The 14,821-nt window shown below is 42.7% G+C and overlaps 1 protein-coding gene across 1 annotated transcript in view; it reads right to left on the bottom strand.

Moving 5' to 3' along the window:
- lama5 (laminin, alpha 5) overlaps window positions 1-14,821 on the bottom strand; it is a 94,315-nt gene that overhangs the window by 58,834 nt on the left and 20,660 nt on the right. Inside the window, exon 3 of the mRNA XM_070838984.1 lies at window positions 62-179. Coding sequence (XP_070695085.1) covers window positions 62-179 — 118 coding nt within the window. The remainder of the gene's footprint in view (window positions 1-61; window positions 180-14,821) is intronic.

Here is a 14,821-nt window from a genome sequence, read left to right as displayed (position 1 = left end):
GTGCATGTATGTATGCACCGTACAGATGAACATATACACATGTGTGTGCGTTTCTACTCACAGGCGAAGAACTGCCAGGGTTGGTAGGTCTGCCCAAAGTCGATGGATCTCTCCAGAACCCAAAGGTCCGGACGGGGAGAGTTTGCAAACTTTATCAACACGTAGGCCACATGGAAGAGCTGCAGAGACACAGGAGGAGAGGAGGAGGAAACATGAATGCACATATTCAAACATAGATTACTTTGCTCAGAGGATCAGTTATCAGTTATCAAATAGTTGTGAATGAAGGTTCTGCTGATTGATTAATCAACTAATTGCTTGAGCTCTAGATTAATGAAGACAAATAATTAAGATTTTCTTTATCAATGCATCCATGCGTCACAAGACAAATCTCATTATCATCTTCTTAGACTCAGACTTAGACTTAGACACACCTCACCGCTGTGCTGCCATGTTTTACAATAAGGAATTACAGAGCAAAGACAAAAGATGCATCTGTGCAATGCATTTATGGATAGAAATAAGTGTCATTTGGATTTTGATGCACATTTAAAGAGGAGAAAGTAGAGAGGAAGAAAAAGGAAAAGAAAGGGATGGTGATGGGATCAGAAGCAGACTAAAGCAAAGGAAATGAAAACAGGAATATAAAAGGGTAAAGAGAAGAGAAAAAAGAAAAGTGGTAGTAAAGAAAAGGAACGGACAGGGAATATGAAAAGCAAGCTGCCAGCTTCTAATAAAACCAACAGACCGTTGCAGCGACCTGAACAGTTGACCTGTGAAACTTCTCCCCTCGGCCCGAGACGTCATGTCAGAACCAAGCACAGCCCGTCTGATCTATCCTGTCCTGTTACACGTTACACTTAGGAGTTACTATCAAAAAGCCCAGTCCTGTCACTAATGAGCACCAGATGCTCCTCTGGTTTCAGCGCGGCTCTACGGACTCTGTCTGCAGTCTCTTCTCTTTCATTTGTCATCCCTCATTCATTTCCTGACAGGCCCTGAAGCCTGTTCACATGGCGATGACAAACTGCTCTCATGGGCGCAGACGGAGAGGGGAGCTCAGCTGGACTGTTTTGTCTGTCGGACCCTGAAATCGCTCCCCAGTTGAAATGGAACACAGTGAAATAACACAATGACGCGCATAATAACATTAGAACCAATCACAATCACCTCCATTTTCTACACCTCCTCTGTGTGTGTGTGTGTGTGTGTGTGCATGTTGGAGAGAGCGGCAGTGTTGAGAGCACATTTTGGAGCGCAGCATGTGATGATTTAAAGTGCGTACACATAAAAACACATGAAGCCATCATATGATTGATCCCATGATGCCTAAAGATAACTGCTCATTATTAAGACACTTCATCGTAGAGCGTGTGGAGACAGAGGAACACCTCTTCAGGCCGACTGTAGCTACTAACAGGACGTTTTCACCAATCAGCTGGAAAACATTTTAATAAATATGATCACAACCATTTTTCTATATTTATATCTATATTCTAGATTTATATTGGGAACCACAACCTCGCCGCTTCGCACTGTCCAATTCTCAAATGAGGGAGGTTAGCTTTAAAAGCTTTAAGCTGCAGCAGGTTAGGACACGTTACATATACGTGACTTGCTCAACATGAGAAGAAACATTGGATGACACCATTCGACTCAGAGGGAGGAGGCAGGAGAGACAAGACAAAATTTCAGATTAGAAGTCTTTGTACCACCAGGGATTTGTTAGAAACGAGCTTTTTTTTCCTTTTAATTTGACAGTTGACAGCTGTAGAGACAGACAGGGTACTTAGGGGGAGTATGACATGCAACAAATGCCCGTGGCTGGGACTCAACCGAGGACACTGTGGTTATATGATCTGCAACTATCGACAAGACAAAGGGACACTTTTGCTGGTATTGCCTTCCCTTATCCTGCCTCAGTTTGTGCATTAAATCCTATACAGGTCCAGTATTGTTTTGGCAGAATCAGACCTGTTAGAACTACAAAATAGAAACAGCCAATATAGCCAGTCTTCTCACAGATCATCTCGTTTGCATATGTGGGTCATATAGAGGCATCACTACTATAAGCATTACATATACATTAGATTTTACAGGGCTTTATATATTTTAAAACGGACATGCTTCTGTTTATTCTGCACTGGGTTGTCAGCGAATGACAAATATGACGGAAAGCATAATTTGAGCTTAAATTCTAGGGTGTAAAAAACCAACCGATTTGTCTGTCTGTCCATGTTACAACAAGTTCGGCACACACACACACACACACACACACACACACACACACACACACTCTGTGATGATCCATCACTGGGGTTCCACCTGTGATCTCCAGACTTCCTCCTTCTGACAGGCAGCTCTGTCAGAGGTGATGACAACACATAAACACACACACACTCACACACTCAAACACACACAAAGACCTGCAAAAACTAGTGCTACTCCATCACTGTGGAATGCCAGAGGTGTGTGTGTTTCAGGCTGATGAACGACAGAGGAGAAGGATGGAGGGATGGAGGAGGACAGGGACTTGTCATGTTTTCTCTGGTTGATAGAAGAGGCCCAAGTTCATCCATCCGTCTCCATCTGTCCAACCGTTCGCACTTACATACTCCAGAGACAACTGAAACCTTTGTCAGCATCGAGATTCCACAACGCTGCCACTTTCAAATTCCAGCACGATTTACCTTATTTCTCAATGAGAAAGCAGAGAAAAGAGTAACTATTGATGATTCTGCAGCTCTGAGTCACGACGGTAAAACCTCTGCTCACATGCGTACATTTGCTCTAGGAGATGGGGGGGTGCTGTGCAGAAACTACTTGCAACTGTGGACCAAACGAAAGCAGTTGTGAGAAAATGTATGCGCACTTTTGCTTTGTTACAGGAAATTGTTCTGTTGAATTAAGCAGTTTCTACTTTAAAGGCAAATAAAAGCTAAAGACGCTGTGTATATAAGCACATATCTGTGTGTGTGTGTGTGTGTCTGAAAGTGATCTAGAGGACAGGAAACCGAAAGCGAGGCCTCTCCACGTCCCAAGGGGCTGAAGATATTGAAAGAAAAATCCAGAAGCATTCCTCCGATTCCAGGGTTAAAGTTTGACCTGCTCAGGGAGTAACGAGAAGTTCAGAGCTGATCCTTTGAACCAAAGACGTTTCTAACTGAAAACACACGACTGAACATGCAGGGAAATCAGATGATCTGCTCTGCACTTCACTGCTGATTCGGACCTGTATGACCTCGGCAATTTAGTAATGACTAAAGAAAGACATTTTGAGTTTGGTACCATTTCTTTGAATCAAAACAAAGCAACCATCAACTAAAAGGCTGTCAGCCTCTACCGGCCATTACATTCTGTTCTGCACTGGGAGTCACCTGCAGGAATGTCCTTCATCCATACTGGACTCAAACATGGGAGGTTTGCTCATATGATGCAGGACTCATTCCAAGCTGAATTAACTTTAATGTTGATTCACTCCTTTCAGTTGTTGCAAAGCCATTTCTTTATATCATCCACATCACTTTTGTTGAGATTATGAATATAAAAAACCGAAAAGACTTCTGAAGCCCAGTTCAGACTGAAGATTAGTGACAGGACCAATTGAAAATAGTGTGTAGAATAGTGTTAGTTATTTGCTAGAGTTGCATTTCTAGCATCGATGAAATGGCAAATGCATTAAAAAAAACGAGCGGGTTGGGAGTTTGGAGCAGCCCATTGTGCAGCGCGACAAAGACCGTCCCTCAAACAGCTGACATGAGCCGCAGACTTTGCTTCAAGCCGATTGGCTGTTGGAACAGGTGACATGCTTTCTGCTCTAAAACCATCCAATGGCGACATGAAAAGCTGAGTCCCATGTGACGCCATCACCCGGCTTGAGTAGCAAGGGGCCAGTTTACAGAGCTGCAGCTTTTCCACGCAATGTTCTAAAATAGGTAGATTTACAATAGATTGTTAGCAGCTTCTATTTTTTTCTCTCAGTGTTTTTTTTTTTTTATCACATAGTTTCTTTGTCAATAAAGACAAAGAGCCAGTTCTGTGATTGGCTGTTGCTGAATAAGTGGAGAGTTGGTCACATAAACTGTCTACGTTCTGAAAATTGGCCTCATAAACCTCATAAAATGTAAAATTAAACTAAATCACACTACTGTGTGTGTGTGTCTCTCTCAGCTGTCTGTCTCCTGCTCTCGGTGGGAGTCAGTCTGTTGCCTGTTCTGAACACACACACACACACACACACACACACACACACACACACACACACGCTTACACACAGTCAACAAAGGGTTTTGCTGACCCCCTTTTTCTCCACCACACACACACACCTCCATAGGATTTATGGATTAGTGGTGGCCTCCCAGGACCAGCCTCCCTGAATTGCCTGTCAATCCTATCAATCAGACTGCTGTTACCATGGCAGCAGGCAGCCAGCAACAGGTCAAACTAAGGGGAAAGATACCTATGAAGAGAAAGATACTGGAGGAAAACTGCAGAGGGGAGAAAAAAAACAGATCGTGGGATAGCAATGGGGGAACAAATCAAGCAAAAACAAAACTTTAAGTGCTTTAAACACTCTTAAAGTTATGAGTCAGCTTCTCTCTGTGACAGCTGCATCCTCAAAACTAAGCAGAGTCCGGTCATCAAAGACGCCTCAAAACCACTTTGTCTCATACAAACAGGCGGGTGACGTACTAAAAGTGCACTTAGTGAGTCAACAGAGGACACAAGCGTTACTTCATCCTGTAACCTCGCAACGTCGGGACCCACGAGGAGGGCAGGGCGACGGGGGGAGATAATCGGACGGCTCGTTATCAGAGTATGTTTTTTATGTTATGTTATGAGGCTGTTACATACGTCTGAGGAATGCAGGTGTGTATGTGTGTGTGTGTGTGTGTGTGTGTGTGTGTGTGTGTGTGTGTGTGTGTGTGTGTGTGTCTGGCTCCTGGCTGGTTTAATAATTGTACACATTCCTTGGTGGCACCACATTCCCGGTGCCTCAGGTAACCATGGAGATAAGACGGGAGACCCAACAAAGGGACAGAGGGAAAGGTGAAGGGATGAAGGAGGGATGAAGGAGGGATGGAGGAGGGACGGAGGAGACGCTTCAACAAGTAAAAAGCCCTGCAGAGAGCAATAAGAGGGGATCGGTCAACTTTAAATGTCACCTGCTGGGACAAAGTCAAAGCTTTGCTCATAATTTTACAACTTGTAATAGAAATAAAGCTGAAGAATCCACATGGTGCACAACGTTTTGCACATTTGATATATTCTTATCTATAGCTGAAACGATTCGCCGCTCAACTGATCAGTAGGTCTACAAAAATGAAATGGAACGACTTGGAATTGATTAATCATCAATCACGTAATTTTTTCAGTGAAAGTCATTGGTTCCCACTTCTTACAAGTTAGTATTTTCTGGTTTTAATAATCTTCGGATTATGGGCAGCTGGTAAGACAATAAATGGCATCTGAATTCTTCCCCTCTGGCTCTAGGAAACTGTGACGGACATCTGTCAGTTATTTCAGACATTTTTTCACTTAACAGCCAATCAATTTGTTGTTAAAAATAGTCAAAAATCTAAATATTCAGTAGCTGCAGCCCTATTCTCATCCATAAACTTCATGAACTACAAAACATGGTCACGTCACTGTCAGTACACATCAGATACTCAGTGCTAAAAGGATTTATTCCCTGTAACATGACGCACTGAGAACAATTCTCTGACTTACTTACTTAACGCGTTTCTATCGTGTAAAAATCAACTTTAATTGACTCCTTGAGGATTCAAATGTGTCTTCAGGACTTCAAAAGTTGTCTCTATTTCCAGGGTTTCAGTGTTAAAAGATGATAATGGTCTGATGGCTGGAATCCCACATCTGGATCGCTATCAGAGTCTAATCAACTGTTCTTTGGCTCCGGGCCAAACTGACCTCTGTGGGACAGTGGCAGTAATTAGAATGAAATACAAAAGAGGAATATGACCATTGAAATAAATCAAATAAATGTAAAGATATTGTGGCTGTGTGTGTGTGTGTGTGTGTGTGTGTGTGTGTGTGTGTGTGTGACTGGACAGTGTGTCCAGAGTGTGTCAGACAGACAAAGAAGAGAAGGATGGACTGATGATAAATGTTCCCATCAGGAAACCACAGCAGAAAAATGCAGAGTTGTCAATCAATGCATGATGTCACCGACAACACTGTGTGTGTAAGTGTGTGTGTGTGGACCTGAGCATCACTTTAACCTTTGAAAATGATCTAATCATCAGATTTGCCAGCTAAATGATTGATGCCTTCTTTCAGCACTAAATGGCCTCTAAATGGATCCAGGCTGAGCTTTTAAACTTTGCGCCCCTTACATAGACTATAAAGGTGCCACTGATGGAGCCACCATGACGTCACCCTTTGGTTTCTTTTGTCGAACGCTGTTTTGAAGCATCGAGTTTGGTCATTTGGCCATTGGCATCTTTTTTTGGAACCAGAAGTGTCGCTTGATTTTTTCCCCCATTCACACTCCACAAACACCGCTTCTATTTTACTATAAATGGGATCATAACTTACTAAATGAACATCATGCTGAGTTGACACTAAGCAGCTGAGACAACAAAGTCATCAGGAAAATGTCTTCGGAGATAATAAGTCTCATTTTCTCATTGACTTCCATACAATTCTTTTTGGAGCCAGTGGAGTCGCCCCCCGTGGCCTTCACAAAGAACATCCACTTGTTTTATGCAGTCATGGGTCCCTGAAGAAAAAGCCCTGTAATCACTGCTCACACCCGGCTACAGTGACACCACCTCTGCGCACCACACAGCACCAACAGATGTTCTGGGGTGTGTGTGTGTGTGTGTGTGTGTGTGTGTGTGTGTGTGTGTGTGAGGAGAAGTGAGCAAGATATCTCTTTACAGTAATCCAGGCGGATGGGCAGATTATTCTGGCGTCTTGGGGCCGTTGAGAGAAAAGAAAACGAGAGTGTGTGTGTGTGTGTGTGTGTGTGTGTGTGTGTGTGTGTGTGTGTGTGTGTGTGTGTGTGTGTGTGTGTGTGTGTGTGTGTTGGGGAACGTGTCTAGAGATGGAGAGAGACAGCGAGAAAGAGGGTGAGAGTTTGATAGAAGACAGGGCGGACGAAATAATGGCAGTGTTGTAAAGGAGACATGGAGCTGCAGCTGCATCTGTCAGTATATGGATTTAAAGGACCATTCCGTGGTCATAACAGCATTCCCCCGCTGCTTTGTTAAGAGTGACTCACTGGAAGATTATTTTAATGCAGCATGTCGATATATACAGTGCACACTTCATAGGTCATGTGTATACATATACATGATCAACTTGAGATGGAATCTGAAAAGTTTAGCAACAGAAAATCAACTGCCAACAATTTTGATGATTGATTAATCAGTGCTCCCTTGGGCTCATTATTATTAAGACAATTCTAAAAAAATAATCTGCAGATTAATCGTTGATGAAAATAATTGAGGCAAGATTTACATTTTTTTTATCAATTCTTAATTTGACCAATTGAGGAAGCAAGCTGCACCTCTTGGCTACGATTTTTGCCCCATCTTGTCTCTCAAGATACCTCTGAGATATACAACAACTACAAATACAATATTACTGAAGACTCGTGTGACAGACTGGGCCGTGAGGGTCTAACTGTGTGCTCCACACCTCCTCCTGTCAGATCCAGAGCCCAGAAAAATGTGATTGATCCCATTCTTCTTCACTGATGAAACAGCAAATGATTCCTATGTGTTCATAGCGTCAGAATTAACAAAACGAAGATGTAAAGTGTACAAACTTAGTGACCCATTCATTCTGTTTCCACTGACTCTCCTTATTATCTGTCTCACTCTGCCTCGGCAGACAGATCCAGTAGTGCCAGGCTGAGGAGCAGCTGCTGCAATCTCACACAGAATACAAGAAGTGAATCAACTCTTCACTTCTTCCTTCTACTTGGATCATGTGTGTGTGTGTGTGTGTGTGTGTGTGTGTGTCGGCCTTGGACAGCTCCCAGTGAGGGTCATTCCTCACATTCCAAGTCAATCTCAGTGTCTCTTGTACCTCTCTTTCCTTTCCTAATCCTACCAGAACATGTATTCTTCCAAGCCTTCCTTTTCCATCTCTCTCTTTTTCCCCCCTCCCTCCCTTCTCTCGCTCCTTTGTTCAAACACATTCTCAGGATCGTGTTCAGAGCCGCTTCATTAGCATAAAAAGTATTTTTGTGAAGAAACTGCAGACACTGTGTCCCTTGATTCAGTCCAGTCAGCTTAACTAGTGTAAACAGATGTGTTGCAAAAAGCTCTCTTACTGAGTGAATCATTTTCAGATGTATATGGATCAGTTAAGGGTTTCACTTCAGGCCCAGTTATTCCCAGTCTAACTTCACAAGATCTATTTAAGGAGGGGAGTATTTTCATTCTTGTAATGAAGCTACACTATCGACAACATCAAATTTTAAACAGTTCATCAATTCTACGTAGACATCATGATTCCAGAGTCCACAGACAAGCACACTAAACACACTAAAAGACTAATATGGTAGTTAAGGAGTGGCTCATCATATATGCACATGCCACCTGAAGAAGGAAGAAACCAACAAGTCCTCCGACCTAAAGGTCTAAACTGGCCTTCACTGACGCCACTGATGTTCAAAATGGCCCTTAAAGTATGACTGTTTTCTGAGCTGTCATCTCTGCGGTCAAGGTTTGGTTAAGTGTAGGCACAAAGAATTACTTGATTCAGAAGAGTCAGCTTTGTGCAGCATCCTGTCAATATGTGAGGGATAATGTTCAGTGAGAAACATTTAAACTGCCTGAAACTGTCACAAAGTAGCTGCTGGAAACGTGCATACTGTGAATAACCAATCAGAATTTGTGAAATTCAGACTTTGAGCTGCAACAATTAGTCCATAAATTGATTAGTTGATAGAGAGAATATTAATCGGCCACTTTGTAAGGGATAATGTACATCCAGCCGGTCATTACTGCAAAACGAACCCCGACAGGGTGAGGCAGGGCGTGGGGGGGGGGTCTTGAATCAGCCTGAAGGGAGCCGTTTTGCAATAATTGCTGCCACTCGCTGTACATTATCCCGCTTATTACACATCTTCATACTAAAGAAATCCATCATTTGGTTTGATTTGAACTGTGCTCACCATTTCCCGACATTTTATAGACTACACTATTAATCACTGAATTGAGACTTTGGTTACCTGGAGGCCTCAGTGCTTCCCTCAGCTAATATGATGCCGTAGCTGCACTGTACTCAAACTGAACACAGACGGCCCTGTAATGAGGGATTAGGTCTTTGAAAGGAAAAATTTAAGTACAACTTTTAGGCAGAATATCACTATCAAGAAACTAATTTGTACTTCAAGCCTGTCTATGCTGCCCCCTTGTCTCCCTCTCTCTCTCTCCCTCTCTCTCTCTCTCTCTCTCTCCAGGGGGTCTGGGAATGTTCGTCTTCTCCTCGTTCAGGATTCCAGGACAGAATTCCTGACCAGGATTCCTGAGGGAGCTCCTCTTAGATTTCAGTGAGAACACTTTCTGACAGTTTCAGGTTTCACAGTTTGAACCAAGACGCCTCTTAAAACGTGCCTTGTTGAATTATAAGTGCTGAAAGTGATACTGTGTCTATCAAAGCAGCGGCGTTGACTCCTTCACTGTTGAGCGATTTATCCACGAATACAACCGAGACGCTTGCAGGGCTTGGTGACTTGTTTTGAGTCCATTTGCATGGCAATAGGAAGGAGCCAGTGGTTCAGTATGCTTGTATGAAGTGTCATCTAAAAATGTATGAAGGGAAAAGTATTAATAGTTTGCCCTTCTTATGATTTCACACATCTCCTAGCAACAGTAAAAACACTACAACAAATTTGTCTATAGCCATAAAGATTTTTTTTAAACTAATGTGGGGAAAGGATTAGTCGAAACGTCAAATTTTGGAGCATCTATCGTCTGACGTGTAACCTTTTGAGCACGTAGATAAACCTGGTGTTCAGTGGGGTCAGTTCGCCCGAGGATGAGCTGCAAATTTAAAGCTGCAAATGTCAAATTCAGCCCACGGCTAAATGACCTGTAAGCCTCCTGTAAATTCCTGAAATTATCTGTTGCAGTGATTTAAACTACAAGAGAAATAAACAGCACGTAAACTCCTATTTCTCATTTTAAAACATAATCTTGACAATTTCTTAGCCGTCAATGAGTTCGGCGGCCGTCTTCATGAAAAAGGTGTCTAGAGGAACTGCACATTATCTACAAGCCTGGGAATGAAAGGAAGAGCAAACGTGACCGGCACTTTTAGAAAACTGTACCTAATAACAGCCTGCATGCTCCCAATAACCACCTTGATATTCCAACTGCACAGTTCTCCAGGTGGCATCTCACTGCCCAGAGGCTAAAGGTGTACAGAGACAACCTGCACCTTTACACCTTCAACGCCTATACATCCATGCGGCCGGCCCATACATGCTCATCTCAGTGTGTCTGAAACACTTCAGCAATGTAAAGATTACAGACTCTCTGTCTTTATCTTTCCATCTTCACGCTGGTTTGCGCAGCGTTAAAAGCGTCTGCACATACCCATATATAGCATCTCCGACATGTCAGGGCAAGGAAAGAAAAGCTGGGTTAAGACTTGGTGATGTGCTGCGTTCCAGGGGTGTCACAAAGTCGGAAATACTGACATCCTGCTGGAAAAATGGAATGGCATGACCTGGCAAGATGGAATTTAGAGATGCGAACTCGAATCCAGCCCCATGTTCATCAAAGAAAGACAAAATGGAGACATTTCCATGCATCTTTGACTTTGTGTTTCCCAGAAAGTTCAGACTTCCTGGCTCTGACTAGAGATGAAATGCAAAAAAAAAAGCGACAGAGACGAGAGAAGAGGGTGAGAGCTGAATGGGGAAGACAATTAGAAGAGTGGTCGAGATAGTGAGAAAGAAAAGCAGACGTGAAGAAGATAGGACGAGAAGTGATAGAAGATAAGAGAGATGACTCCCGTCATGGAAAGACTGATGGAGGCCTCTTCTCAGGGAAAACTTATCAGAACTGATGAGGAAAGACGGGAGGGTGGAAGGGAAGGAAAGGAGGGGTAGAGAAAAGGAGGGTAAAAGTGAGGAGGAACAGTCACACTTTTACTGCTACGTTCTTTTAAGTTGTCATCCTGCAAGAGAGGCAAAGAGGGGGGAGTAAAGAAGAGAGAAAGATGATGAAGGGTAGGAAAAAGGAATAAGTAGCAGGATGACAGAGGAGGGGAGGGAGGTGAAACAGATAGAAGAGGCACACAGGAACAGTTTAGCCTCCGGATTCTTCTACAGATTGATACCTTGTTCCACAGTTCAACATCCCCCAGGGGTGTGGAAACTCCTGCACAGTGTGTGTATGTGTGTGTGTGTGTGTGTGTGTGTGTGTGCCTGCCTCTTGTACTGCTATCTTTGAGTGTTGAGGACCTTGGGAGTGAGTACATTTTGTCTGGCCCTTGCCTCAGAGTGGGATTCCTGCTATGCCCAAACATACTTGGATAATAAAAAGCTCATTCTGAGTCCTTAAAGGGCTGTTTGAGGTTTGAGACTTGGTTTTGGGTTTCAGTTAGAATTTAGGCCAAGTTAATTCTGGGAAAGATCTATTGTTTGGAGAATATGGGAATTATGATGCCAATCACAGTGTTGCAATTCATTATTCACATGAAAGACGACAGAAGAAAGAAGTTAAACCCTGGCTCCTTTCTCGTGGCTCATGGGTGTGAACATCCCAATGTCAGTTACAGAAATTAGTAGAGATACGAGCATGTGTGTGTTAGGACGTCGGCAGCAGATTGCTGGTGCAGCACTGGACCAATAAGGGTCTAAATGAGGTGAGAAACACAGGACTCTCTTTCTCTTCAACACCTCTGTGCACACTGAGGCCTCAGTAACATTTACAGACTTGTATTCTGACTCTAACTTATTTCATTCTTGAGTTAAAATCCATTAACATGTGATCCTCCATAAAAAGTTTTTGGTGCATCACTCCTCACCCGGTCTTCCCAAATATCCACCAGCAAAATTCTGAAAATATCATTTACTCAAATGTCCTAAAAACCTCCTAAAAGTCATGTTTGACAGTAAAATGGCAAAAGCAATAAATAAAAGGAAAGTGACATTAGTTCCCAATTTGAGTGCAAAGGAGTTTAAAAATGTGCCAAAATGATAAGATAACACTGACAGAGTTCAGAGGCTTCCCGACTCCCTCACAGAACAAGTCAGCTGACACGCCGCAGCCGAACAGACTGAAAGCCTGAAACCATGAAATTCACCTGGGAAAAGGATGCTGGAAATGCTCCAAATGAGGCAAAACTCAAAGAGGAGCGGAGAGGAACTACGGGACATAAGATAGGACAAAATGAAAATGAGAAAAACAGGCCCAGAGAGGGAGGACAGAAGGAGAAGGAAGGGAGGCTTCCTCCCCCGTGACCTTGACTTTCCCCCGTGTTCCCGATCCACTCCTCCTTTCATGTCTTCCCTCCTTCTTGTATTATAACAGACAGCTGGAGCAAATTCCCTAATTAGTGAAGAATGGGAGGAGGAGGAGGAGGAGTGATGAGGGAGAGAGAAGGGGGGGAGTAGAAGTTGCCCTAATAAAGAGAGAGATGGAGGAAGTTTGTAGAAACTCTTCAAGGTCAAACACTAATGACTAATTCATGCACACACACAAGACTTATGATAGTTATGTAGTTTACATCAAAGGGATTTTCAACATTCGTGTTCAACAGGTTTGGTTTATAATATTTATTTATAATATAATATGACCCAGGACTCAACTGGAGGCAGCTTACTTTAGTACCTGTCACAACTGTTTCTATCCACTGATCAAATCAAATATTTGATGAAATCAGAAACATGTTTAGTAGAGGCGGTAGGCCTCACCAATCCTAACTAGTCTCATGATCAGTTCAGCAGCTGATAGTCAAAACATTTTGTGTGACATGGCACCTGTAATGTTTTAAGTGCTTTCATTTATACGATGTCAGGAGACGTGGGCCTTGAAATGTGATGGTAGTGTAACTGCCTCATTGTCTTATTCCTAATCCTATATATGTGATTTAATGCTGTCAAATGTTGTGGTAGAGGAGTTTGCTACTTAAACTTTTCCAAAAATACAAAATCAGATATATGAGCCATTACAGGACCATCATTTAATGATCTTAAATTAAAATCCATTTAACAGCTTTTTTCTCGAGCTTTTACCCACATTTCACCGCCGTCCTCAGTAAAGGTAGTTGTCAAAAAGTGACCTAAATGTGGTTCCTCTGGTGACAGACTGTGGTTTCAGTTAAATGTTAATAAACACGATGCGTCTCAACTTGTATATAACCCTTGCATCAACATTTTTGTGACTTTCCAGGTATATTAATGAACATTTCCTCCCTATGTGATGAGAAATCCTGTCAGAATTACGTTTCCTACAAAACGTATTTGCTGTTGTAATTACAGTAGGGGTTTCACATGGTCAACTAGTCCGTGATTAAAGCCATCAGTCGACACTGTTTGGCCTGAGATGCTTAATCTTGCATTAAAGAACCTTTACATGAAGAGAATTTAAGGTATTTAGAGAAGAAAAGGATTCCGCGACGCGTTACCTGATGCACTCCGGCTCAGACAAGCTTGCTGGGGATTTAGTCCAATTATAGGGTTGTCTGTTTTATTTTGCTGCCTTTGTGAAGCACTGTGTAACATGGAATTGCTTCGTAAATAGAGATTATTCTAATCAAACTCTGACTGAAGAACTAGGACTCAGCAGTGAAGACGCAGGTGTAAACTGTGGAAATATCACAGCCACTTATTATTATTCTAAGAAAGCACAACTTTGGGGTGTAATTGACTTTATAACTTATGAGCTATACAAGTAGATACTTGCAATACTTTTTCTGCTGCATGCAGAGTCCATCATGCAGACAGGCTGACAGACGTAAATGTTCTCCACCATGTCAAATATTCCCAGAATGTGTTTGAGTGTAAGGCTCAGTGTCAGTGGGGACTGGGAGTGCTGAGGCTCCCCAGCTGTTGGCTTTTAATGGAACCAGTCACAGTTGCTGCAGCTCTCAGCTTGTTGCCCCTCAGTCGCTAATAAACACCTCCTCTCTGTCCGTCAGTACAAATGTCTTTCTGTATCTGTCTGCTTTGATGGCAGGGTGATCCTGTGGGTTTTCACAGGGTCACAAGTTCGGTCCCTTCTAACAGCTGATCGTGTCTCATTAACGTGTCCAAACCCCAGGATGGGCGCTTTTCAGAAATCACAAGAAACACACTCATTACTTCTGCCTCTCTATTCAAACACACACACACTTTCAGGCAGTCACTTTAGTGTCTCGGTGTGACGGGGTTTTAAATGTGGACTTTGCCCTGCAGAGCGCGTCACTGAACTCTGACTGAGCTGCATTAAAACACCGTTAACTACTGGCTCATTACTTCTGCCTCTCTATTCAAACACACAAATACAAACATACAGAGTAATGGGGGGACTGACTTTTATTGTGGAATTACAAGAATCCATAAAACAGCCAAAGAGAGAATTGTACATGAAGTTTATTATATGATCAGTGGTACTTCACTGTGTGTTGTATCTCATTGTGGAAATTAACCAACATTACCTGCTATCTAAAGCACTCAGTCCTAGACCATTTGCTGGAAGTCTTTCTAATCAATACACCTCAAATCACAGTCTTTCTAAAGTATTAGAAAGCATGTGTAACACACCCTACCTTACCCTCCACTGACTGTGTGTGTGTGTGTGTGTGTGTGTGTGTGTGTCAAACTGATCAACCCCCACAACAAACACACACA

The sequence above is a fragment of the Pempheris klunzingeri genome, chromosome 11 (assembly GCF_042242105.1).
Source record: "Pempheris klunzingeri isolate RE-2024b chromosome 11, fPemKlu1.hap1, whole genome shotgun sequence".
NCBI classification, from domain to species: Eukaryota; Metazoa; Chordata; class Actinopteri; order Acropomatiformes; family Pempheridae; genus Pempheris; species Pempheris klunzingeri.
This window is presented reverse-complemented; position numbering and strand designations above follow the sequence as displayed.